The 23,093-nt window shown below is 53.6% G+C and overlaps 3 protein-coding genes across 7 annotated transcripts in view; 1 reads left to right on the top strand and 2 right to left on the bottom strand.

Moving 5' to 3' along the window:
* LOC102697187 (RING finger protein 225) overlaps positions 1-3,105 on the bottom strand; it is a 4,365-nt gene extending 1,260 nt beyond the window's left edge. Inside the window, exon 1 of the mRNA XM_069183207.1 lies at positions 3,032-3,105. The gene's annotated coding sequence lies outside the window, so the exon portion shown is untranslated. The remainder of the gene's footprint in view (positions 1-3,031) is intronic.
* LOC138224944 (RING finger protein 223-like) overlaps positions 1-10,224 on the top strand; it is a 26,923-nt gene extending 16,699 nt beyond the window's left edge. For both annotated transcript variants that reach the window (XM_069183205.1, XM_069183206.1), the window contains one exon: positions 6,133-10,224. In XM_069183205.1, coding sequence (XP_069039306.1) covers positions 7,144-7,788 — 645 coding nt within the window. In that variant the 5' untranslated portion in view covers positions 6,133-7,143 and the 3' untranslated portion in view covers positions 7,789-10,224. The remainder of the gene's footprint in view (positions 1-6,132) is intronic.
* wdr31 (WD repeat domain 31) lies at positions 3,062-23,093 on the bottom strand. Of its 4 annotated transcripts, none has more exons than XM_069183204.1 (10): positions 22,712-23,092; positions 21,198-21,416; positions 19,822-19,951; positions 19,362-19,436; positions 18,988-19,132; positions 18,064-18,164; positions 17,149-17,216; positions 16,855-16,996; positions 15,209-15,371; positions 3,062-3,302 (listed from the first exon to the last, which is right to left on the bottom strand). In XM_069183204.1, exons 2-10 carry the CDS (start codon positions 21,242-21,244, stop codon positions 3,292-3,294), a joined length of 882 nt encoding a protein of 293 aa, XP_069039305.1. In that variant the 5' UTR covers positions 21,245-21,416; positions 22,712-23,092; the 3' UTR covers positions 3,062-3,291. The 4 variants fall into 4 exon arrangements, with proteins under 4 accessions (XP_069039305.1, XP_069039301.1, XP_069039303.1 ...); XM_069183200.1 differs by lacking the exon at positions 3,062-3,302 and adding an exon at positions 12,286-13,719 and having other exon boundaries at positions 22,712-23,093; XM_069183202.1 differs by lacking the exon at positions 3,062-3,302 and adding an exon at positions 13,925-14,179 and having other exon boundaries at positions 22,712-23,091.

Raw genomic sequence — 23,093 nt, 5'->3', positions numbered from 1 at the left:
CAGGGCCCATGGGGGACTAGGGCCACCATTTTTTCTCAACCATCTGACACTGGAGGTGGAGGTGATGTGGTTAGTATCACGCTCCGGCCAGCCTATTACCCCTGGAAGGATTAACCTCCGGTACTCAGTTGGAAAGCAGGTTGTGGACCTGGGAGTTGTCTGGAAGGAATTGGAGCTACATCACTTACCCCTACCTGGGATTGAACCCAGGACCTTCTGGTCAGGAGCTAGACGCCCTTGCCATCTGAGCTCCCATGGTTCCCTAGACCAGGAAAACCCCCTCCAAGTTTATTAGCTTATCCCTTCCTGTTTTTCAGGGTAAATTCACATGAGATATTCTTGGTTTTTCCCTGTCCTTGCCTTGTGATGGAAGAATGCTTCTCTCGTGTGTCATTGTGAAATCGGGTACAGCTAAATCTCGGATTGTAGCGTGTAGGACTGGGAATATTAACGTTAACAGGGAAATGGAACAGTTAAGTAACAATATCCTGTGCTGTTTGGTTGCTTTGTCATGCTTACGAGCTCAGGTTTCAGGGATTGAGAAAATGGAAAAAAAGATTGGTGAGGGCACATCAGTGTTGTTCACTGTAGCCCATTGTGTTCCAGAGTAACATGACAGTCGGGAAATAAATTGCCACACAGTGTAAAAGAACAATAGTCTATATAATACAATAATACCTGTATTATATTGTTTCTAAAATAACATGATAAAACTCTAAAACCAGTATTAATGCATATGTTACCCAGTGCACAACAGTCCTTGAAGCTATCTGGATAAAAGGAAATGGAGAACATTTCCACCTGGGTAGATGCTAGTACAGCTAAAGACAGCTCTGGAAGTCTGTGGTAGGCAGCAGAAGATATTGCTCTTCCAGTCACTGCAGCGTGAAACAGAAACGGGAAGAGAACCATCACTTGGCAGTCAAGCAAAACGGCAGTCCAGAATAGTAGCCTGATGCAGACAACGGAAAAGAGCTGCTGCTTTCTGACGTTAGCTACGCGTAGTGGATAAGAATGTATTCTGAGCTGCACTCTTAGGAATATCGACTAAGTTTGGGAGGGAAACGGTTGAGGGCCAGCACCAACTAGTGGGACTCCAAACGAAGGGGCGGGAACCTTTCTCTGTAGCTCTCTAGGCCCAAGCTACAGCAGAGACGAAACTGGCTGGGGCCGTAGGCGCGGTGGGTTAGACGCTCAACCGGAAATGGGAAGAGAAAGGCGGGAGATTAGGAAAGGAGAGAGGTGAAGGGTGACGAAGCTGGCGCAATTGTTCAGAGTTTCTGGAAGGCTTGCCGCCATCAGGATACCAAGCAAAGCGAAATGCAGATTGTGTACTGGGCGCACCTTGTTTTCAGTGGAGGTTTGATGCTGAAGATGCAAGAAAAGCAACTCTGGGCCTAGCCAAGCGTGATTAAGGCTAGATCCCAGTTATGCCGAATGTAAAACCTAAATCGCACATTCTCTCTTAATTAAATTGGAAAGGCAGGTTCTTGGTCCTCCCCCTGATCTGTTGTGCAGTGGGGCTGCTGGAACCATCGGGGGTGAAAAGAGCTCTATCCAAAGGCATATTCCTTATATTATCACTTTAAAACCGAACGCCAGTTTCCGCTTTGCACTAAACTGTTAAACTGTCCCCAGAGGGAGAGAGGGTGTGAGGTGTTTTAAATGTCAGTGTTGCAGCGTGGCTGCCAGGTGAAAGAGAAAACCAGATCAGTGCAGAATGCTTTGTGCTCATTTGCATTTTCCAGGGCAGAAGAAAAACAGTGTTCACCCTGACACGTCACACCAGCCCGCAGCAACAAACTGGCCTGGGCAATGTAGTGAGAGAAAACTCTCTTGGAAACAACAGGGCCTCCCTCTGCGATTTTACAACTCTTAAGATAAGACGGGTCACAGGCATATCCCCGGGCAGTGATACTACCCCACCCTGGCTCATCTTGTACTTGGTAACTAATTTATCCCAGGATCTCAAAGAGCCGCTTCTTGACACTGTGGGCGTCTTGTCCCCGACTCCCACAGCCCCGTACAGACGTGTCTCCGGTTCTTCTCGTTTTAAATATGCCTCCATGTCGTTTCCCCTTGCGTTTCCCTGTTCGTTCTGAAGTAGTTTACTGGGTTCTCATTGTCGGCACCTGTGAGGATTTTGAATATTTGGATCAGCTCGTCTTGATCTGTGTGTCTCATGGAGAGCAAGCTGGGGTCTGCGAAAAGACTAATTCCTAATGCAAGAAATTGTATAGGGCCAATAAAGTGATCTTATTTCTTATCTTCTCTGTTCAAGACATTCAGGGCTCTGTCAGTAACAGATGTCTGTTTTAAGCTTGGAAATAGATCTGGTTGCTCTGTTCTGAACTAATTCTGTAGTGGCACAATGTGTTTTTTGTGTTGTGGTGGTCAGAATTGTGGACAGTATACTTAGAGGTCTCTGAAGACCGTTCAGCGCATGTCAGGGGCGAGGAATGATCGGTTTTCATTTTCTTCCTCTTCGGTTTGGGGTTTCACTCTCCTGTGCTGAAAGACCGAAAGAGAAGTTCTACAGCTGCATTACTGTACTTCCTGTTACAGGTGGCTAGGAAGTAGGTGTTCAGCTTGGCAGTCCAGTCTGTGCTGAACTGCATGCTTGAAACCGCTGAGCTTAAGAGCCTGGGTGTTATGGAAAATTTGAATTGTGTTATGGAAAATTTGAATTTTGAAAAGACATTTGCTTGGCATAAAGCTGATTTCAGAAGAAAGAACTTTAGCTGACTTAGACCATTGTTAATACCAACTTGGACCCAAGAGATTTTTCTTTTGCACCTCCTCTCTCTGTGCCACGCTTTCACACAGATACCCCTATAATGGTGCTATCATCATCTTCGTCATCAACAACAACTTCACTGCAAACGTGCCTGTCCATACTTCGCAGTTTCAGTCGGGTGAAGCACCCGATCAAATGGCAAACTCTTCAGGCTCTAAGGCAGAGAGATGTCGCAGGAGTATCGGCAGGGCTGGTCCGAGGCTGGTAATCTCTTTCGCATCCAAAAAGACTCACCTGACCTGCGTGTGCCCACAGACGCTGCCCCTGGCTTGGCGCTGGAGAAGCTCTGCCGTGTCTGTGGTGGGGGCGGTAGTCGGACTTGCTGGACGCTCTCTCTGGCACGGAGCCAGGTGAGTCTACCGGTCAGTGCCCGTGGGACGTACTGCTCCTCCGGCCAGTGCCTGCAGGAGCCCTCTGCTACCAGCTTCTGCAACCCCGCTCCTTCTCCCTCTCGGTCCCTGCTGTCGCTCGCTCGCTCGCTCACTCTGCGGGCCTCATTTGAATTCTGGGATAAAATAAGGAAACGGCGACAGAATAGTCAAATGAGGAAGAGAAAGATGGTCATTGTGCTCCTCGCGCTGGGTGAGGCGGGGCCCTTGGAGACGAGTGGGGGAACTGCCGGCGTGAGCTCACAGTGGGGGGTGGTTGATAAACGGGGCGTCTGTGACGGCCGGGCACGGCAACACGAGCGAGGATATGAACGAGAGGAGCCCGCTTGGGCCACGGCTCATCCTGGATTCTGGAGCACGAAGCAGACGAGAGACATGGGAATGAACCCCCCGCCTCCAACCCTCCAGCAGTGCTGGACCCCACATGTGCGTTGCACAACGGGCTACCGCCTGCAAGATCACGGCACAGAGCCGCACAAACGAGTCGGTCATACTGTGGCTTTCTGCCCGAGGCCCAGGAGCTGTGATGTCTTTTTTTTTGTGACCCAACGCTGGATGTCAAGGAAACTCCAGGGGTTTCTTCGGAGATCGCGCCGTCTCTTCTCCGCCGCGGCGCAGAAACGATCCAGTTGGGAAGTGGTTTTCCTGGGGAGTTCTCGTCGCCCCACGTGGAGTTTGCAATGGAAGATCATGGGAAGGCCGGACCCTGATCTCGCCCTCTTCCGCCTGCCGCTGCTGTAGGAGCGGTCTTGTCCCTCTCTCCTCCCCGACCCGGCCCCCATCAGAGGGGGGGGATGTTTTTCCCCCCCACTCCAGCTCTTGATTTGAATTGCACATCTGCTCCTTCTTAACGAGGGTCTGACTGACCCACTGAAGTGAGCCTGGCGTGGAGTCGGCTCGGATGCAACTTCAACAACCGACAGAAACAAGAATCCCACATTTTATGTCCCGGAAGCCAAAAATTCCACCAAGAAAATACTGTCACAAGTGTGACGGTTCCAGGGATCTCATTATTTTGCTTTGCTATTTGCTGGTTATTACTAAAACTCAATAGCATTGCCCAGAAAATCAATATACGGGATAAACCGTAAAGTGGAATGAGCTTACTAACTGGAAATCTGTGTTTTCTGTTTATATGGGAGCTGTTATACAAATACTGAAGCAATAACTGCAAGGAATTTCAAAATGCGTGACTTCTTGTGCAATACGGCTGTGGAATAAATATATATTGTGAATCCTGGAGAAATGTGCAAAGTGTGCTTGATGCTGAATCTGGTGAAGAATTAATGTAGACCTGCAGGGGGTAGCTTGGACACTGGCTCGAAGGTCATGCCCTTTGGCATGAAATTGGCAAAGCGCTCGGTTTTGAGCTACTGGTGAGCAGAGCGCTGTACTTGTGAAGGCGGTTGGAATTCATCAATCACAATTCATCAATCGAGTTGGGGGCTGGTTGCTCTAGATTGTTCTGTGCATTGAAGGGGGGTGTTGAGGTTTTCTGGGCTTGGATACAGGGAGTTCTCCCAGCAGACGGGGCTCCCCTTCGTGAGAAGGGACAGGGGCAGTGGAGAAATCGTCCGTTCTAAAAGCAAGGCTGACTTTCTCCGCTCCAGTAAGTGACAGCCAGCAGGAATGGGAAGGTGCGTTTCTGGCTGGAGCCGAGAAGATACCAGGGCTGGGAGGGAGCTGTGCTGTTTGCAGGCAGCTGTTTACCCAACACGAAGTTGCCAAGAGGGGTAGGAGAACAAGAAAACAGAGACGGCTGGAGTAGCTGGGACAACAGTGGAGCTGTTATCATACAGCGAGAGGTCCAGCCCAGGCCTGCAAGACGAGAATCTGAGATTTGTTTCTTGACAGCTGTTGAGTGGGGACTTTCCATTGCCTGAGTTAGCAGCAGCAGTTTCTGTTTCTGCAAAAGCATCAGTGCTTAGAAGGAAATTCTGTATTCTTAAATTTGGTGAACAGTGTGAAAATGTCATAATGTGGTATTTTCACAATCTAAGTCGATTACTTCCAGAAATGGAGTAAATTGATTTCAGCCCAGAAGTGATAGTGATTTTCTCAAGCCGACTGATTATTCACAGCCCGAACGCCTGATCTCGATGAGCAGGTTTAATCGGGAACTCCGGCTTGTCTACCGCGGCACAATGCTCTTGTCCTTCAGCTTGCGACGGCGGAGCTGTTGCACGGCACTCAGGCGCAGTGTGTAACTGACGCCCGGGTGGCTTCCTTGGACTTCTAAATCAACTCTTCCGTCCCCGCCTGCAGTGCCTGGCCCAGATGTGCGTCTTTCTCAAGCCCTCCCAGAGCCTCCAGTGTCCCATCTGCCGGACCCTGGTCCCCTTACCCCCTGGGGGGGCCCCCGAGCCTCCCACCCAATACGGAGATGATGTCCCAGCTGCCCCCGGGCCAGGAAGGGAATTTGCTCAGGGTCTGGAGGGAGGGGTCACGGGAGGCCGGCCTCCGGCCCCTGACCCTCCTGCCCATCTCCCCTGATCGCCCCTCAACGCCAGCACCTCCTCTTCTCGCTAGCCTCAGCCGCGTCCGTGAAGGGACAGGAAAACCAACCTCTCCTCACTCAACCGGACTGTGGCTTCTCCCAGACCCCTCCCGGCACGTTTAATGCAACTTTAGTAATGGTTGACTTGTGTCGGGGGGTAGTGTTTGTTTTGTTTTTTCCAAAAACAACAATCATCGCATTTCACAAGAGGAGGCAAAGGTGGAAGGAGACGTTCCCCGGAAGCAGGAGGGTTAAGGGAAGGAAACGAAATCATGAGTGCTTTACGTTCCAGGGTTGAAAACCGCCCCATTTATAATTCATTGGGTTTTTTTTATTGGAACGCATTAATAAAGGATGAGTGCGACACCCAGCGCCTTCTTCCCGAGTCTGTTAGTGGCCCAACTCGCGCTGCTGCCAGATTAAAGTTAGCGACTTTGTTTTTGTTCCAGAAGGCAGGCGACCCCCTCCAGCTGGGGCTGCCCTGGCGGGCTGGGCGGGCCGCGGCGGTTTGGCAGGCCCGCGTTGGAGCCCTGAAGGCTCGGAGCTCTGCTTTGTTGTGGCTGTAGCCTAGTTACCCCAGGCTCCGCCGCCTGTGCTGCCACAACACGGCAGGTCTCCGCTCTGAGCCCCTGTGCGCGGCAATGCTGCTGGGAGAGAGGGAGCTTTCCCGCTGACGTTCCCAGAGACCCGAGGAGGAGGGGGGGGGGGCCGGCGAGCCGCCCGACGTGTGTGCATCTCCAGGCAGAGGGCCTGCCGCCACTGGAGTCCGGGGAGCCCTAGACTGGCTCCCAGGGGGAAGAGGAGGGTGGAGGGGGCTGCCTGTGTCCCAGCTGAGTGACGACAAAAAGGGTTTTTTTTTTTTTTCCCGCGCTCCGGGACGGAAAGACAACGTGGACTTTTTTTGGGAGTTCTGATCCCTTATTCGGCTACCTGGCGAAAAACCCCTTCCGTTTTTGTTTTTTTTTCCCCCTCCATTTGGCATCGTTTTGACAGCTCCGCCAAGATCAGCACCCAGTACCTTATTTGTTTTCTGGGGGGGGGGAGAAGCCCCCTGCTCGGACTCGACAGAGGTGCGTCCTCGGCCGCAACGCCAGCCCGGCCGCAGGTCCGAGGGCCGCGAGGTAAACTACAGTCGAGATCGCCGCGGGGCTGCACAAAAAGCTGGCTGGAGCTTTCGTGCGCGGTGCTGTGGAGGAGCTCGCCGAGCGGGAATTTGCAAACTGCCTGCTGCGGAGTGGCTGCCCCTACTGGTCCTGCAGGTTGCTGGCTTGCAGATGGCTGTCCGTTAGACTGCAATAAGCGGTTTGCAGCGTGGATCGGGGGCCGTGCGCAACCGTGTTGCAGCCTTGCTCGGAGTCCTCCGGCTGCCTCCACCACCACCTCGGCTCTTTCCACTCCTGCCTCTGGGGAGCAAGACGGCGTCCTTCTCTGGGGGACCTAAGGAGTTCGGCCCTCTCGAGATGGAGTTCCAAGCAGGCCTGGCTGCCGTTTCCAGCCCCCTCCCTGCAGGGGGCGCTGCGTTTCCAGGGGCCGACGCCTCGTCCCCTGCGCCCGAGTGCCCCATCTGTTTCGCCCCCTACGACAACGCCTTCAGGACGCCCCTGCTGTTGCCCCCCTGCGCCCACACCTTCTGCCTGCAGTGCCTGGCCCAGATGTGCCTCTACCTCAAGCCCTTCCAGAGCTTTCAGTGCCCCCTCTGTCGGGCCCCCGTCCCTCTCCCCCTCGGGGGCGTCCCCTGCCTGCCCCCCAACATGGAGGTGGTGGCCCTGCTGCCCCCAGACCAGAGAGGGAACCTGCAGCGGGTCTGGCTGGAGAGGTCGCAGCTCTGCTACTGGAAACCCCAGCCGGCTTACAACCCGGGGTCGCTGGCGCCGGGTCCCGGCCAGGACGTGCTGGTCAAGGTCCAGCTGACCGGGAGCCCCCTTGGCCATCCAGCTCCGGGTCAGGCGGTCAACCTGGTGACGGTCAGGGCCCACCGCAGACCGCTGGCCTGCCAGGACCTGTGCCACAGCTTCTGGTGCCTGCTGCTGCTGGTCGCGGTCTGCTTCGTCGCCCTCTTCTGCACCATCTTCTTCCCCATCTACGTCACACAGCGCATCCCCTGAACGAGAGCCCCCGCCCCCTCGAAATCGGCACCACCAAAAACTGTTTTTTTTGTTTTTTTTTCCCCTGACAGGACTTCCCCACCCCAACAGGGGTATAAACCATCAACCTTCAGCACAAGCATCTGCGTCTGGCCATGCACCTGCACCGAGCCCTGCGACCGGACATGGGTGTGTTGGTGTCTGCTCAGGCGTGTGACGGGTGTTGTGTCTCGATCCGTCTCCCCAGGTTCCTGGTTTTGAAACCGGCAGGGCTCTGTGAACGCGTGAAGGAGAAATCTGTCAAGAAAGCTGGGTTTTATTGACCGAGTTAAGTCTTTTTTTCATCATATTGAAATGCATTGGAAGTCGGATTGATTCTACATTTCAAAAACACTGCTAACATATTTAGGGCGAGACGGGTCTGAAATAGGTGTAAAGTTGAAATTTGTTTGCAGCTTTAAAAGTTGACGTAGAGATGATTTTTGTAACGGATGCTTTGGCATATTTTCAAAAGGTCGTTTGTGCCCCAGCTTTTCTTTGACATTTCTCTTCCCTAGGTTACTTCAGGCTTTGGATATTGCAAGGTGATTATTTTTTTTTCCTTGAGAAAACGAACCTGTTTTTATTGCACATGGCAATAGTGCACTTTGGGTAACGGGGACATTAAGAACGACCCATACTGCTGTTAATCGCAGCTTTGATTGGACAATTTTCAAAGGCTTGAGAAGGGTGGTAAATCGTGCTCAAGCAGAGAGAGGCTTTGTACAGAGTAATGGAACTACCACAGCAAAATCGAGTAACTGTGTGCAATAACTTGATGGGATGGAACTGTGGGCTGTGTCCCGTTTTAAGAACACTGCTCCGGTTCTCCTTGTAGATTGAAGATATACAGGATCCAAGGACCCAGAGCACAATTTGCTCCCAATATGGCGAGAGGAAGTACACCACTATGAAAGTTCAGCTCAAACAAGGGACAGACTATAAATTTGGGTGGGGAAAAAGCTAAATGTACGGTTTTCATCACTCTGGACTGGGGCTCCTTCTGTACGGAGTCTGCATGTTCCCCAGGCTTGCATGTGTTGTATCCTGGTTCTCTGGCTTCCTCCACCCTGCACAGACAGTCTGACTGGGTTTAAGGCGTCTCCGAGTGCTTGTGTGTGCCCGGCGATGGACTGGAGTCCCATCCAGCGTGTGTGCTACCGAGAAAAGCAGGTTTTGTTGCAACCCGGTGCTATTACAGGAATAAGTGTCTCTCTGCTAATGTTTCCCATTTACAGTATAATCGGAGAGTTTTGAGAGAGAGGAAACAAAACGTGGCAAATTTGCACTGGACCAGACTGCTTCAGAAGTGGTCCCACGTTTGCAGGAAACTGAGTTTTTTTTTTTGCCAAAAAAATCTGACCTTTATTGCACAAGAAGCTGTTTAAGGACATTCGGTCAGCAGTACACCTCACTGCTGAGAGCACGAAGCCGGATCTCTGTCTGAGCAGATTTCAGATCTGAAATTCTGTATTGTGGTGGTAAGAATTTGAGCACACCCTTCAAGAGCGTGTTTTATTTGGGGAAAAATGCTTTGGTACTGCTCGAGCCGGTTGCATAGCAGTTAAGATTGTGAGAGAAGATCAGATCACTTTATTGGCCCTATACAATTTCTTGCATTGGAAATTTGTCTTTTCGCAGACCCCAGCTTGCTCTCCATGAGACACACAGACGGGGAGAGAAGCTGGGGGTCAGAGCGCAGGGTCAGCCATTTATACGGCGCCCCTGGAGCAGCTGGGGTGAAGGGCCTGGCTCAGGGGCCCAACGGAGTAGGATTCCTCTGCCGGCTGTGGGATTTGAACCGGCAACCTCCCAGCCACAGGCGCAGATCCTGAGCCACAGGGCCACCGCTCTGCCCAGGTGCTTTCCTAATGTGTAACGATCGAGAGAAACCATCTCCTCCAGCGTCTAAATCTGTTCAATTTCTACAATTTTGTGAACGGCAGCCTGGTCTGTTTTGGTTCTGGAGGGGTGCACAGTCGCTGTTTAGTTTGCAACGGCTTGTGAAGGTTTGTGACGCAGGGAGTCGGCTTGTTTTACTCTGGAAATCAAACCGGCACAATGAAAGCAGGGCTTGAGAAGAAATCCGTGCTGATATTTTCAATTTGGTTTAAAGAAAAGCAATAATTAGTCCACTGCATTCAAGACTGTTATGGAGTGGTGTATTAGATTCTACAAGGGCTGAAAGAATAAAATGCACTATAAACTACCATCTTTTGCACAAAATAGTTCGGTTTGTCCAAAAGGCCGTGTGACGTCTCTCAAATAGATTGACATGTATTCGAGACACACACGTAATGTGTCATGTGCTTTGGAAACGTCATTGTCATCCCAATGTTTCACTTTTTTTCTGTACGAAAAGATTTTTCAGACAGGTTTTCAAAATATGAGTGAATCAATGAAGCTATTACAACATCATTTCCGGAATGAGGTCTTTTGTGTTGTTAATGATGGTTCAAAATACTTTTGTCTCATGATCCATGTGGATTTTGAAGCAGGATCTAATTCCTATTAATTAGATCTTATAAGAATCCAATAAATTTGATCTTAATGCTTATGAATGCTTCTTATCTTGTGAGGGGAGGACTGTGTCTTGTGAGGTCTGAACTTTTTTTCCCAAAATGTTCAGCGGGCTGGTGTTGATCAAGACGGGCAAGGTCCTACAACACTGCCTTTCAAAAGTGTCAGAAACGTCGTTGGCACGTGTCCCCTGTGTTGCCCGGGGTGCTGCTGGTCTCCAGGCTCCAGGGAGCATCAAACACAGGCAGGGAGGGCGTGAGTCTCGGCCTGGCCATTGTGTGCGGAGCTGACCGGGGGGGGCGTGTGAGGGCACGTTGGTGCTTGTATGACTAGGGGGCAGAGGAGGTGGGGGTGGGGGAAGCCACAGGCTGGGAATCTGCATCAAACCACTGCTTTCCAGTCCTGGCAGGTCAGTGTGAAATGAGAACTGCAGGCGCTTGGCACCACAGGGCCACGTGTGACACCCATCGATGACGAAGAGGGGTAGATTTTCCCCGTCTGTCCATCCGGATCTGGATAGAGAGGAAAAACTAGTCTGGAGCGTCCGTCTCGCTCATCGATTTTGTGATTTCCCGAAAATAGAGGGGGGGGAAAGAGACCAAAGAACCAAAGCTCTAGCAAACATTTTCTGAACTGTATTCAGATGCAGGCCTTGGTTAAAAAGGGCTGGGAAAGGTGGGGCCTGATTTTGCGATTTTTCTGGGAGAACAAGGTTGTGCTCAATTGCCCTTTTATAACTTGGAGCGAAGAGGGTCATTAACATTGTCCATCTGGGACCTTCCTTGGAGTTTTCCCTGTCACCCCTTGATGGGACACTCTCAGACAATTCCATTTCCTGAGGCCGAAATATAGTTGAATCCTCCAGTCTTTGAGAGCTACAGGAGACGGGTCCAGCTTTAAGTCAAAAATTAATGCGGTGAGTAGCCACTGACGCTCCTGCGTTTTTGCCCTCTTCATCCTGCCTAACCCTGCACCCAATATCATCCCTGCAGCCTCGACCTCGATCTGTCTTCTGCTCTCCTTAATCACTTCTGAGCTGCTGCAGAGATCGCAAGCAGGAGCCCTTGGTCACTAGCTAGCAGCCATATCGCTCTGCAACTCGCCACTGGCAGCCCCACTGGAGCTCAGCAGGTGTGAGCCTGGTCCGTACCTGGATGGGAGACCTCCTGGGAAAAACTGAGGCTGCTGCTGGAAGAGGTGTTAGTGGGGCCAGCAGGGGGCGCTCACCCTGCGGTCCATGTGGGTCCTACTGCCCCAGTATAGTGATGGGGACACTATACTGTAAAACAGGCGCCCTCCTTCGGATGAGACGTAAAACCGAGGTCCTGACTCTCTGTGGTCATTAAAAATCCCAGGGTGTTTCTTGAAAAGAGAGGGGTTATAACCCCAGTGTCCTGGCCAGATTTCCCCCTGGTCTTTACCAATCATGGCCTCCTAATAATCCCCATCTCTGAACTGGCTCCATCACTCTGCTCTCCTCCCCACTGAGAGCTGGTGTGTGGGGAGCGGACTGGTGCATCATCCAGGTGGGGCTGCACACTGGTGGCGGTAGTGGGATTCCCCATTACCTGTAAAGCGCTTTGAGTGGAGTGTGCAGAAAAGTGCTATATAAGTGTAAGCAATTATTATTATTATTATTATTAACTCTGGAAGGGCAGGGGCTTTGATGAGCGGGTCTTGCCTTGAAACACTCTGAACGATGTCTGCAAGTGCACTGGAGTGTAAAATGTGTATTTACTTTTTTTCTTTTCCCAAACTCAGATGCACACTGAACCAGATCAGCCCGGAGCTTATGAGCGTGCACACACACTTTTTTAGGAACCAATGCTCAAGTCACAGAAATAAAGACATTTTTTTTACAGAGGTCTATTTCCATGCTGGACACCAAATAACACTGATAAAGATCTGCTCTCTGCAGAACAGGTTTGCTGTATACAAAGGAGAAAGCTGCAAGGTTGGTACTGCTAAAAACTTCATTAGTGTTTATTCCAAAAAAGCAAAACAGATACACAACAGCACAGTGTCACAGCAGTGTTACGACTTTTCTGTTCAAGTGTTTACAATTCATTATTTCGCAGTACGAAAACCCCCTGGAGTGACCAGGGAGGAAACAGTTAATTGCACATTACCTGATAGAAACTAAAATCACTAGTCTTTGCTCTGTTCAATATGCGGAAAGTAAATGAAGAACTGAATTAATTTGCTGGTTCTTGCTGGGAAAGACAGTGATTCGGTAATCAGTGGGTGTATTTAGCACCTGTGGCCTACAAGAGAGAGTTCAGAAATGCTGAATCGGAAGTCTTCAGCTCTTCATATTGCTAGTTTTTATTGTTTTACTCCTATTAAAATAAATTAGTGTTGTATTCAACATTTTGCAGATTTGGACCATGTTTCTTTAAAATCTGTTTGAAAGTGCAGTTGCAGAGTTTATGAGTATACAGTGCAAATACAGGCTGTTGTTCCAGACTGTCCTTCTTAGCACGACTGCTTATGGCTTGGCAGAAGATTATTTCTAATTTAAGAAAGGTGGCCTTCAACATGCATTCAGATAACAAGACACTAATTGATCTTTGCAGTTAAACCTCAGCATACAAACATGGGAATCTACAAAATGTACGGTTTTCCTAGAGGTGACTCCATCTTTAACCATCTTTAAAATGTAAAATTCAATCTACTTATGAAATTGCTTTTTATTTACCAGATGAACCTGAGATCTAGACCACTTCTAAAGGAAGCACCATCGCATTATCTATTTGCATGTAGCTGATTACCTGCGTTATTTAACTTCACTTTTTTTTTTTTCCTGTCTGTAAGCTTAACTTTCCTCACCTACGCTAAGGCGCTAAACCGCCGTTTCTCAAGAAGGCAGGGAAGGGGTAGGCCAGGCTTGTCACGCCTTCAAGGGGAACTACAGGCCTATTTTTATATTGCGGGGTTAGACGGAATCGGCATCGATGAAGTGCATTTCAGACCCCAAAGAAAGTAAAACGGACACAGTAATTTGTAAAACCTCCCATTTCCATCACAAAATAGCCTCAATTTCCAGGTCTGCGCAGCGCCATGTTCTGCGATTCCGATCGAGGCAACAAACCTCCCGGTGGCGTTTCGCAGCCCCCGACACTATCGACAAGCAGGCTTGCGCATGCAGCTCTTTTAACCCAATCGAAATAGTCCTCTCGGCTTGCGAGCCGGTTTTGCCACCACCTCCTCCTCGTTCACTCCGCCTGCAGATCGCGGTGGCCCCGCTTCTGCTGTGAGATGGCCGCGGCCCGGCCCGTACTCCTCCGCTGGGCCGTCGCAGTGCATCAGGCGGCGCGGGGACTAGTGAGCAGGAAGGCCCGCCTCCCGTCCCGGTTCTTGCGGACTCTCGCTCTCGCCCGCAAGAGCAGGGGTCTGTGGGAACATGGCCGCCGCCAGCGCCTTTCACCACGTTCCCGATTTTATGCTTAATTTGAAATTGGTGCCTTTTTTTCCCAATGCTGTTCAGGAATCTATTTTGTAACGGATTTAATAACCAGTCTGAGAAACTGGGACTACAGCTCCCCTGTACCGGTGATCGAACCCTCCCGCCATACTCCAGGCGTGCAGCCTTGGCCACACGCGGACCTTCCTCTCGAATTCCCCGCTGGCCGCAGCTTCAGTGTTCTTGCCGCCGGTGGGGAAGTCGCCTCTGCGGGCAGGCGGGCACTTCACCAGCGGGCCTGGGCGCTCAGCTGGACCCCCCGTCCGCCGCGCTCCGTGCGGAGCAGGTGGACGCCCGTGTTGAAGGCGGCGCACAGCAGGCTGGCGGCGTCGCCCGCGGCGAGCGAGGACAGCGGGCCGGAGCCGTCGAGCTGCAGCGCGGCCAGGCAGGCTGCAAGAGGGCGGAGGCGCAGGGGAAAGCCCGTCAGGCCCCAGGCCGGTCCTCGCGAAAACGCTGCTAGAAACTATCCTGCGCGCGGCCGGCGGGACAGGGGCGGCGAGCGAGACGAGCCTCGCGGGGGGGTGGTGGTGGGCAGCGAAGTTATCCGAGGATCTCACCCGGCCGTTTGTCGGAAGAGGCCAGGATGTCGGATTTGACAACAGCGGGGCAGGGGTGTTACCCTGGCCTTAACTAATCATGGCCTCCTAATAACCCCCCTCTCTGAACTGGCTCCATCACTCTGCTCTCCTCCCCACTGAGAGCTGGTGTGTGGGAGGAGCGGACTGGCGCATCATCCAGGTGGGGCTGCACACTGGTGGCGGCGGTGGGATCCCCCATCACCTGTCAAGCGCTTTGAGAGGAGTGTCCAGAAAAGCGCTCTAGAAGTGTAGGCAATTATAATTAATCAATTAACAGGGTTTGGCGTCTTGTCCCAGTCCCCCACCCCCCACCCCCCTTGGGGGAAAGAGGCCCCTACTGTTCTCGGTTTTAAAACGCCCTTCCCCGCGTGGTTTCCATGTGTCTGCTCGGGCTGGTGGGCCACCGCTGCTGCTAGGGAGACGACTGGGGTCGACTATTGGCTGTGAGGATGCTCTGGGGTGAAAGGCCCTGTCTAACGATAAAACGGACTGATCGAGCGGGTGATTCATATTCCCCCGAACCCTTAGAGATGCCTTTCATCTGGGGGGGGGGAATAAGGGACAATTTTGAAGCCGTTCGGTGCGTCTAACACAGGAGAGGGTGAGTGGCAGGCGTGTTACCCGGCTGTCGTGTTCTCACTCTTAGCGTGGAGCGAAGTGTGAGAGATCTAATAAATGAAGAGAGATCAGGCTCTCTTTATTAGGGCGAGAGACCTCCAGTGTGCAGCTCTGGGATCCTCACTGCATCTGCGCCGTAGCACCCTGCCGTGGGGCCCGTCCCCGTCCCGTAATCGCGCCCCACCCACCCCTCTCCCCGAACGCCGGCCCCGGGGGCCCCTACCTGCGGAGCTCTGGTCCCAGACCCTCACGGAGCCGTCGTGGGAGGAGGTGGCCAGGGCGGGGGGCTCGCCGGGGCGGGCCGGCAGGAAGAGGCAGCAGGAGGCGCTGTGCAGGTGGCCCCGGTACTCGCAGGCCCAGGCGCCCGTCTGCCGCAGGTCCCACAGCTACACCGCACACGGGGCGAGAGAGCGAGACGGCGCGCGGGAGGGCCGGGTTAGCATGGGAGACCCCCCCCCTGCACCCCCACCCCCCGAGCGGCACGCAAGGACAGGGGACAGCAGCAAACAGACCCATCTGATCACGGGAGCAGGGAAGGGCTTATTCCCTGCTGCAGGGAACAGAAAAGAGACTGCATTTCGGCTGCAGAGCCCCCCGTCAGGTCGTGTCGCTTTGGTTCACCTTTCAGCAGGGATATAACCTTTCCCTCTTCCTCCCTCTTCCTCCCAGCCCCCACATGTCGACGCAGCTCCTGCCTCGAACTTCAACTAATCCCTTCATCCGCTGTTTTCCGACACCAGCACGTTCGCTGCCAAACGTCTTAACAGAGATCAGTATTATTAATGAGTCACTGAACGTTTCTGAAAGGCAGGTGGGGGTGAGGGGGGTGCTCAATCTTTAAGGGGAAGCTTCCGAAAGCACAACCCCTTCCCCCCGAGAGAGACCCACACCCTGGAATTCAGCCTTATTGGCAACTGGCAACGCTAACTCTGCCTCGGGAGGGCCTCGGCTCATGCAGCATAGAAGGGGCCAGCAGGAGGACAAGGAGAGTTTTGACTCCAGCGTTTTGTTTTGACCGTTTTCTTTCGAAGCTCTTGCAAGTCTCCTACCCTCCCAAAAGCCTAACCCCTGGCATCGGTCACAACGAACACGGCGGCCACGCCATTCCTTTGAAGATCTGTGCTAAAGCCCGTCGAAACAAATGAACCGTTTCAGCCTCGCTGTGGGAGAGCGCACTCCAGCATTAAAGCTGCTCTCTCTCTCTGCTGCTGAAACCTGTATTCGCATAACGGCTTTATCCATGGACTGTGCCCTTAAGGTAAGAGCCGAATGACTGCAAATTATTGATTAACAGGCTGACCAAATTCTCAGCAGGAACGGGGAAAGAACAGTTGCCTAAACAATGCAGTTCCAGGCAACAAGGCGTCCCTGGCAGTGACAGGAACTTGCCGTGAGAGTACGGGAAATCGCACTGTGGTGTCACGTAACGGGATGACGCCTTTCTCACGTCAAGCAGTACTAAGGACCCGGTTATTCCTCTTGGCTCCAGGCCTACATTCTGCAAACCAGTGTTTCCCCCCACGGCCCGTTTTCAATCCCATCTCTGATCCACTCTCCCACTGTCCCATTTTCCAGGGCACAGATGGACACAAGCACGGGTCCGCTCGCGCCCGGGCCGGTTTTCCCAGAAGCCAGTTAACCTTGCCACATGGCTTTGGACAGGGGAAACCCACACGAACCGCGAGAGACCATGCAAACTCCACACAGCCAGCACCCCAGGTCAGGAGTCGAACCCGGGGGCCCCAGTGCTGTGCCGCCCTCTGATCCGCTTCCCGAATGGGAATCCGGGAATCCGGGAATCAACACTCGGGCCGTAAGCGAGAAGCTCCTGGCCGGAGACTGGCGCCCTGCGCCCCCTCGCCCCCTTACCGTGGCCTCGCACCCCTGTCCCCCGAATCCGTTGCTGCAGCTCAGGCAGTACCGCGCGTCCGGGCTCACGTCGCAGTGCGTCTGGATGTGCTGCTTCGCGGGGAAGGCGCTGGCCACCCCGAGGCAGCGGCTGTCCCACAGCCTGCAGGGGGGGGGGCGACGAGAAAAAACGGGGCGCCCTCAGTGACCCTGTGGCACTGCTCGGGACGCCCCCACCACCACCGGGGAGGCAGGAGCAGTGATGACGGTGGGGGGGGGTTGAGGGGGGACTCGTGCACGGGGGGGGCTACACACCTGATGGTTTTGTCCTCGGACGTCTGCAGGATGCAGGAGCCGCCAGGAACCCAGCACAGGTGCGTCACCTGGGCAAAGAGAGGGGCAGGGCTGTGTGAAGGCCCAGAGTGGAGGGGGGCCACAGTATCTCCATCTCCATCTCCCAAACGGTTTACCGGCCTCCCCTCGTTTGTCACCCACCTTCTGTACGTGTTCTTGTTCCTCCAGCTTATTAACCGCAGTCCCACTTTCTCAGACCGGTTCTCAAATCTCGGTAGCAAAATCCATTGACATCATTGACGGTCTAGAACCATTTTACCAAATTTCAAATGACACACAAATTCATTAACCTTGTGCACAAACTGCGACGCGAGGCAGCCCTTCCTGCTCACTAGTCACTGCACTGACTGATGTGCTGTGATGTAACGAGCGGATAAGTACAGGTTTTAAAGCAGATGCCTGGCCGCAGAGATGTTCCAAGGTGATCTGCAGGCAGAGTTAACAAGTGAGTAGTATTTGTTGGCAAAACTGTCTCGAACTCGAGAGCAATAGTTCTATTGGATTAAAAGAGCTGGATTCACGAGCCTGCTTGTTTACAATGGCACAGGGCTGCTTCCTGGCACGAGAAGTTTGGTCGCCTCGTTCCGAATCGCAGAACATGGCGCACACCTGGAAATTTTGTCTTATTTTGTGATGGAAATTGGAGGTTTTAACAAGTTACTGTGTGCATCTTACTTTCGTTGTGGTTTGAAATGCGCTCGTCAGTGCTGATTCTCTCTTTACTATGATTATCATCTCACTGGCTTATCGCCAGTTATGCGTCCTCTGAGATTTCCCTTTCTCCTTCGGGATCTGCGGTTTCCAGCAGGAAGGGCCTCTCATCTCACAGCACGGGACTGGGGGCCAGTGGGCCACTGACCACACAGCCTCCCTTACCAGGTTTCTGGAAATGGTGTTTTTCAGCAGCATCTCCCCGGATTCGATGTCCCACAGGCACAGGGAATTGTCCCGGGACCCCGTGCAAAGCCGAGAGCCGTCTGGGAAGACACAAATCACAGCGTTGTTTTACACCTCAAGATGCGATCAAATTTGAGGAGCACGCAGGTTGTTTTTAATTTACTGAAGCTGGGTCACGGTCTTGCACGGGACTGTGGTAGGTTCCGTTAACAGTGGCATGACGGTGTAATTATTGACAACAGTCCATTTTGGCAGAGCTAGTCTGTCAGTGTCCGTTTATGGAATTAAACATAATGCTGGAAGAGCTGTTGGTGGGACCAGTAGGGGGCGCTCACCCTGGAGTCTATATGGGTCCTAATGCCCTAGTAGAGTGACAGGGATACTGTAAAAAGGCGCCATGCTTTGGATGAGATGTAAAACCGAGGTCCTGACTCTTTGTGGTCATTAAAAAGCCCAGGGCGTTTCTCGAAAAGAGTAGGGGTGTTACCCCGGTGTCCTGGCCAAATTTCCCCCCTGGCCTTTACCAGTCATGGCCTCCTAATAACCCCCATCTCTGAACTGGCTCCATCGCTCTGCTCTCCTCCCCACTGAGAGCTGGTGTGTGGGGAGCGGACTGGCGCATCATCCAGGTGGGGGTACACACTGGTGGGGGTGGTGGAGGGGATCCCCCATGACCTGTTTTCCCTGTATTACTTTTTCACCAGAGTTTTCCTTTATCTTTTAATAACTGGTTCCCAACAATGATCTCTGTAAGTTCACAGTAAGCTATGTGTCATATTGGAGAATGATCCAACATAACCGAACGCCTTTTCTTCTAAAGTGCTATTTGTTTGCTGGTCGCGGCTTCTGCGCGGCTGTATCGGCGCGGCGTCTCTCGTACCGGCGCGTGTGCAGTGTCCCCACCTGGACTGACCGCCAGGCCGCTGACCACCAGGTCGTGCCCGCAGAACCTCCCCACCGGCTGGTCCCCTCTGTCCAGATCCCACATGAGGACGGTCTTGTCCCTGGAAGAGCTGAAGACCCTCCCGGAGCTGTAGACGCACCCCACCTGCGCAGACAGCGGGCGGTCAGCCACCCCCCCCCGGAGCAAGGCAGGGGGGAGAGGAGAAGCTCGGGAAGTTGGGAAAATCACCTCCTCTTTTCTCCACGCTCAGCCACACGGAGAGAAAGAGATAGGGGCTTGTAAGGACTATGAGTTCACCGATCCACCAGGGACAAGGATCGTCCGCTTCGGACGATACTGGGCGTTTGTTCGGGACTGCAGCTGATGAACCTACCTTCGTCACCTCCCTCGTATGGCCCTGAAGCCTCTGGTACAGCCGGCCCGACCTCCAGTTGTACACTACGACAGCCTGGGAGGAAAGAGATGGCGATGAGCTGCTTGCCGGGTAGGCTCCGGCTTCCCGCGACGCCGAACGGTATAGAACATGTGACAACGGACGTGACGTCAAGGCCCGATCTTGTGAAGGAAGCCGGGCAGAGAAACTTTCTTTCAGCGGAGAAATGTTGCTGAGGTGATATTCCCTACTAGCGCGTTTTAAAGGAGGCAGGTTGATGATTCCACCCTGGCAGCAGAAATCTTCCAAGTGGGTGCTCGGGGGAACACACGCCTCATCACACAAGGCTCCACGGTGTCCCTTTACAGAGGAAAAGGGGGCTCATCTTCTAACAGGGAGGCTGAGGATGGGTGCCCCACCCACCCACCAAGGGAGAATCGCCATACACCCCCCCCGTTACCTTGTCGCTTCCCCCAGATACGCAGAGGTCGGAGGTCAAAGCCGCCACTGAGTTGACGGCGCCGCTGTGCGCGGCGCTGTACTGCACCTCCTGCTCACCGGGAGAGCTGTCTTCCGCCCCCGTCACGGCCCTGCAGAGACACAATTATTCCCTTTCTGCGCGGTGAAAACAGGCGGAGCAGGGGCTCTGTGGCTCAGGATCTGCGCCTGTGGCTGGGAGGTTGCCGGTTCAAATCCCACAGCCGGCGGAGGAATCCTACTCCGTTGGGCCCCTGAGCCAGGCCCTTCACCCCAGCTGCTCCAGGGGCGCCATATAAATGGCTGACCCTGCGCTCTGACCCCCAGCTTCTCTCCCTGTCTGTGTGTCTCAGGGAGAGCAAGCTGGGGTCTGCGAAAAGACAAATTCCTAATGCGAGAAATTGTATAGGGCCAATCAAGTGATCTGATCTTAACTAAGTGCAGCTACAGAGGAGAGGGTCTCGTTTATTCAGATGAACAGCTGGTTCAATCTAGGAGGCACCTCACTGATCTAAAGCTGTTTTTTTCTGGGCCTGGCCCCCACCTCTGCCTGCTTGCCATCACGTCATCCTGTCCGTTTTTTCACAGCCTGAAAGCAGGACCTTTGAATCGGTTAGGTGCTGCTGTACATCAGGGCGTGACCAGTGCCTCACTACAATCCTGCGCTTTTCCACGTCTGGACTGGTTTTTACACAAACCCACCAGGGCCTCCTTTCTAGATACATCAGCTGAAGACCAGGGGTAATAATGAAGATGTTGGGGATACACGCTGATGTGCAAATCTACATTCTGCAGCAGTAGCTCGCTGGGCGCGTGCTTCGTCCTATTTACAGATAAGCCTGCCGGTTCAGTAGTATTGTTCCTTGGGATAGCGCAATACTGGATTTCATAAACCGGCCAAGCACTTTCTGACTCGTATGAATTATTATTTATCATTACGTCTAGTGTCTGGCATCCCGCACTGAATTAAAACGGCCCAAATGAGCCGATGAAGAGCCGGCAAAAATTGCTGTTCCCAAAGGTCACACTTTGGGTTAACAAAAACGACCCGGCGAAAGATCAGTCATAATAATCGCTTGCACTTCTATCGCGCTTAGATCAGTCATAATAATCGCTTGCACTTCTATCGGGCTTTTCTGGACACTCCACTCCAAGCCCTTTACAGGTCATGGGGAATCCCACTACCGCCACCAATGTGCACCCCCCCCACCGAGGGACCGCCGGGGGAAATGACGGTAGAAATCCGGTCCGATCTACATAACCCCGGCAAAAGTAAGTGCCTGTCGGAATCTCGGAATACAGATAACGGCGTGGGGGCAATTCGAGGGGGGCGGCCCCACCCGGGGGGGTGGCCCCTACCTGTAGGCCGATGTCCGTCGCCTGACCTTGCTCTGCCGCTTCCCCATGTCCGCGGACGCCCGGTCAGGAGTCGGGATGCGTGGTTGCGCCGGCGCCCCACCCCAGCCGGTCCGCTGGGTCACGGCCTGCCTCCGGGTGCCATCGCCACCCCCCCCACCACCACCACCGCCGGAAGGGCCTGGCGGAGAGCAGTGAGAGGCCCGGCCAGGTCCCCTGGGTCTGCCGGCGTGGGGGGAGGAGGGAGAGAGGAAACGGTTATTTCTGACCCGCGGGGATCCGACCCCCCCCGACTCTCGGGGCTGGACCCCGGAGTGCCTGCTCGTCCCAGAAGCAGGTGCACGTCAATCCTATTACTCCGCATTACGGCTCAGTAGGATAAGCTGAGGCCCTGCCTCGCTCTCTCTGTCTCCTCTGTGTCTCCCCAGCAGAGCCTGCGCGACTCTGATCTCCCTGCTGCCATTTACAGGCCTGACCCCCTGTGCAGGAAAAGCCTCAGTTCGCAGCTTTTAATGGGGACAGCCCCTGTGTGTCCCGAGACTCTCGGTATCTTACAGGCTCTGGATGGTTGGTATTGAGAGGGGGTGTGGTGGCTCTGTGGCTCAGGATCTGCGTCTTTGGCTGGGAGGTTGCCGGTTCGAATCCCGCGGCCTGGCAGAGGAATCCTACTCTGTTGGGCCCCTGAGCAAGGCCCTTCACCCCAGCTGCTCCAGGGGCGCTGTTTGAAAATGACCCTGACCCTGCGCTCTGACGCCCAGCTGGTCTCCAGAAACTGGCGCTTCTTTACACAAAGGGGGGTGGGAGGAGGGAACAAGATACGCAGATTCGCGCTGGCGCCTCACTGGAAAGTCCCAGCAGCTACCGAACGGCCTCCGCTCGCTTGGCATGATTGCGGTGTTCCGGAGAATGTACCAAACATCCCCAGAGCATCGCCAAAGAAGCGGCGGTAACAGCAGGAAAGAGTCAATACCGCCGCTGGGGGCGCAGAGGAGGAAGAGGGTGGCTGTAAGAGAGACCGGCTTCAGGCTTGACTTCATCTGTTACGCGCCCGAAAGAAAAAAAAAAGAAGATGAAGGAAACGACTAAAATCCGCCGAGAGTTACAAGGAAGAAACGGCGCGTCCAACAGCACGGGTGTGAGGAAACTCAACCTGCCCGCATTTGCATGGCGCTATTCAAATACGGGACTGTGTTATTTGTACGGCGCGATTAGGGAGCGGAATTTGAGCTGGTTTGCATGAGCTGGAAGGATACAAGTCTCGTACGAACAGCCGCACAAGAGACCGACACGCCGTGAGGAGCGGCACCGTCGATCTCCCGTCCCAGACACGGCTGGAGCCGTGTGTGCGCTCGTATTTCATAGATCCGCCAAGACCGGCCGGTTATTACAGTTCTACTGCGTGCGATTCCGATTTCGGCTCGTAAATGTTTTAAATATATATAGAGAGAGAGGGAGAAAAAATCGCAAAACGACAGAGGCTGTCTTTCACCCAGCAAGGGGATGCTGAAGTCTCTCACCCGTTAAAAAGGCAGATAGTACTACCCGGGCGCCCCTCCACACTCTGGGTTGGAAGAGTGCCGGTGCCAGCTTTGTTCGGACCTACACGCGTAGTGTCCTGCACACGCGTGGGGCTGGACACGCAGGGACCGCTGCTGCTCCCCTCGCGGCGCCCGGACGTTCCACTTCCTTGGCGACGCTTTCCCCCGTAACCAGGGGCCCGAGGGGAGGGGGGGGGGGGCTCACGTGACCGAGGGTGCCAGGCAGCACGCCCCGGCTCCAGCGAGGGCGCGCCTTTCACGTGACAAGCCTGCCAGGTGCCGCGCGTAGCGGACACCGCGCCTTAGTCAAATACAAAATGCAAAATGAAAGCTGTCGTTGCAGCGGTGGGGGTCTCTTTAT

The sequence above is a fragment of the Lepisosteus oculatus genome, chromosome 24 (genome assembly GCF_040954835.1).
Source record: "Lepisosteus oculatus isolate fLepOcu1 chromosome 24, fLepOcu1.hap2, whole genome shotgun sequence".
Taxonomy (NCBI): Eukaryota; Metazoa; Chordata; class Actinopteri; order Semionotiformes; family Lepisosteidae; genus Lepisosteus; species Lepisosteus oculatus.
This window is presented reverse-complemented; position numbering and strand designations above follow the sequence as displayed.

What these genes read in the sequence shown, in the direction of transcription:
- wdr31 (XM_069183200.1), bottom strand. Translation starts at nt 21,244, where the DNA reads ATGGGGAAGCGGCAGAGCAAGGTCAGGCGACGGACATCGGCCTACAG. An exon ending in ACACCATTTCCAGAAACCTG is followed by an intron (nt 17,217 to 18,063) that starts GTAAGGGAGGCT and finishes CTCTTTGCCCAG; the next exon opens with GTGACGCACCTGTGCTGGGT. An exon ending in CTGGGACCAGAGCTCCGCAG is followed by an intron (nt 13,720 to 15,208) that starts GTAGGGGCCCCC and finishes ATGTTCCCACAG; the next exon opens with ACCCCTGCTCTTGCGGGCGA.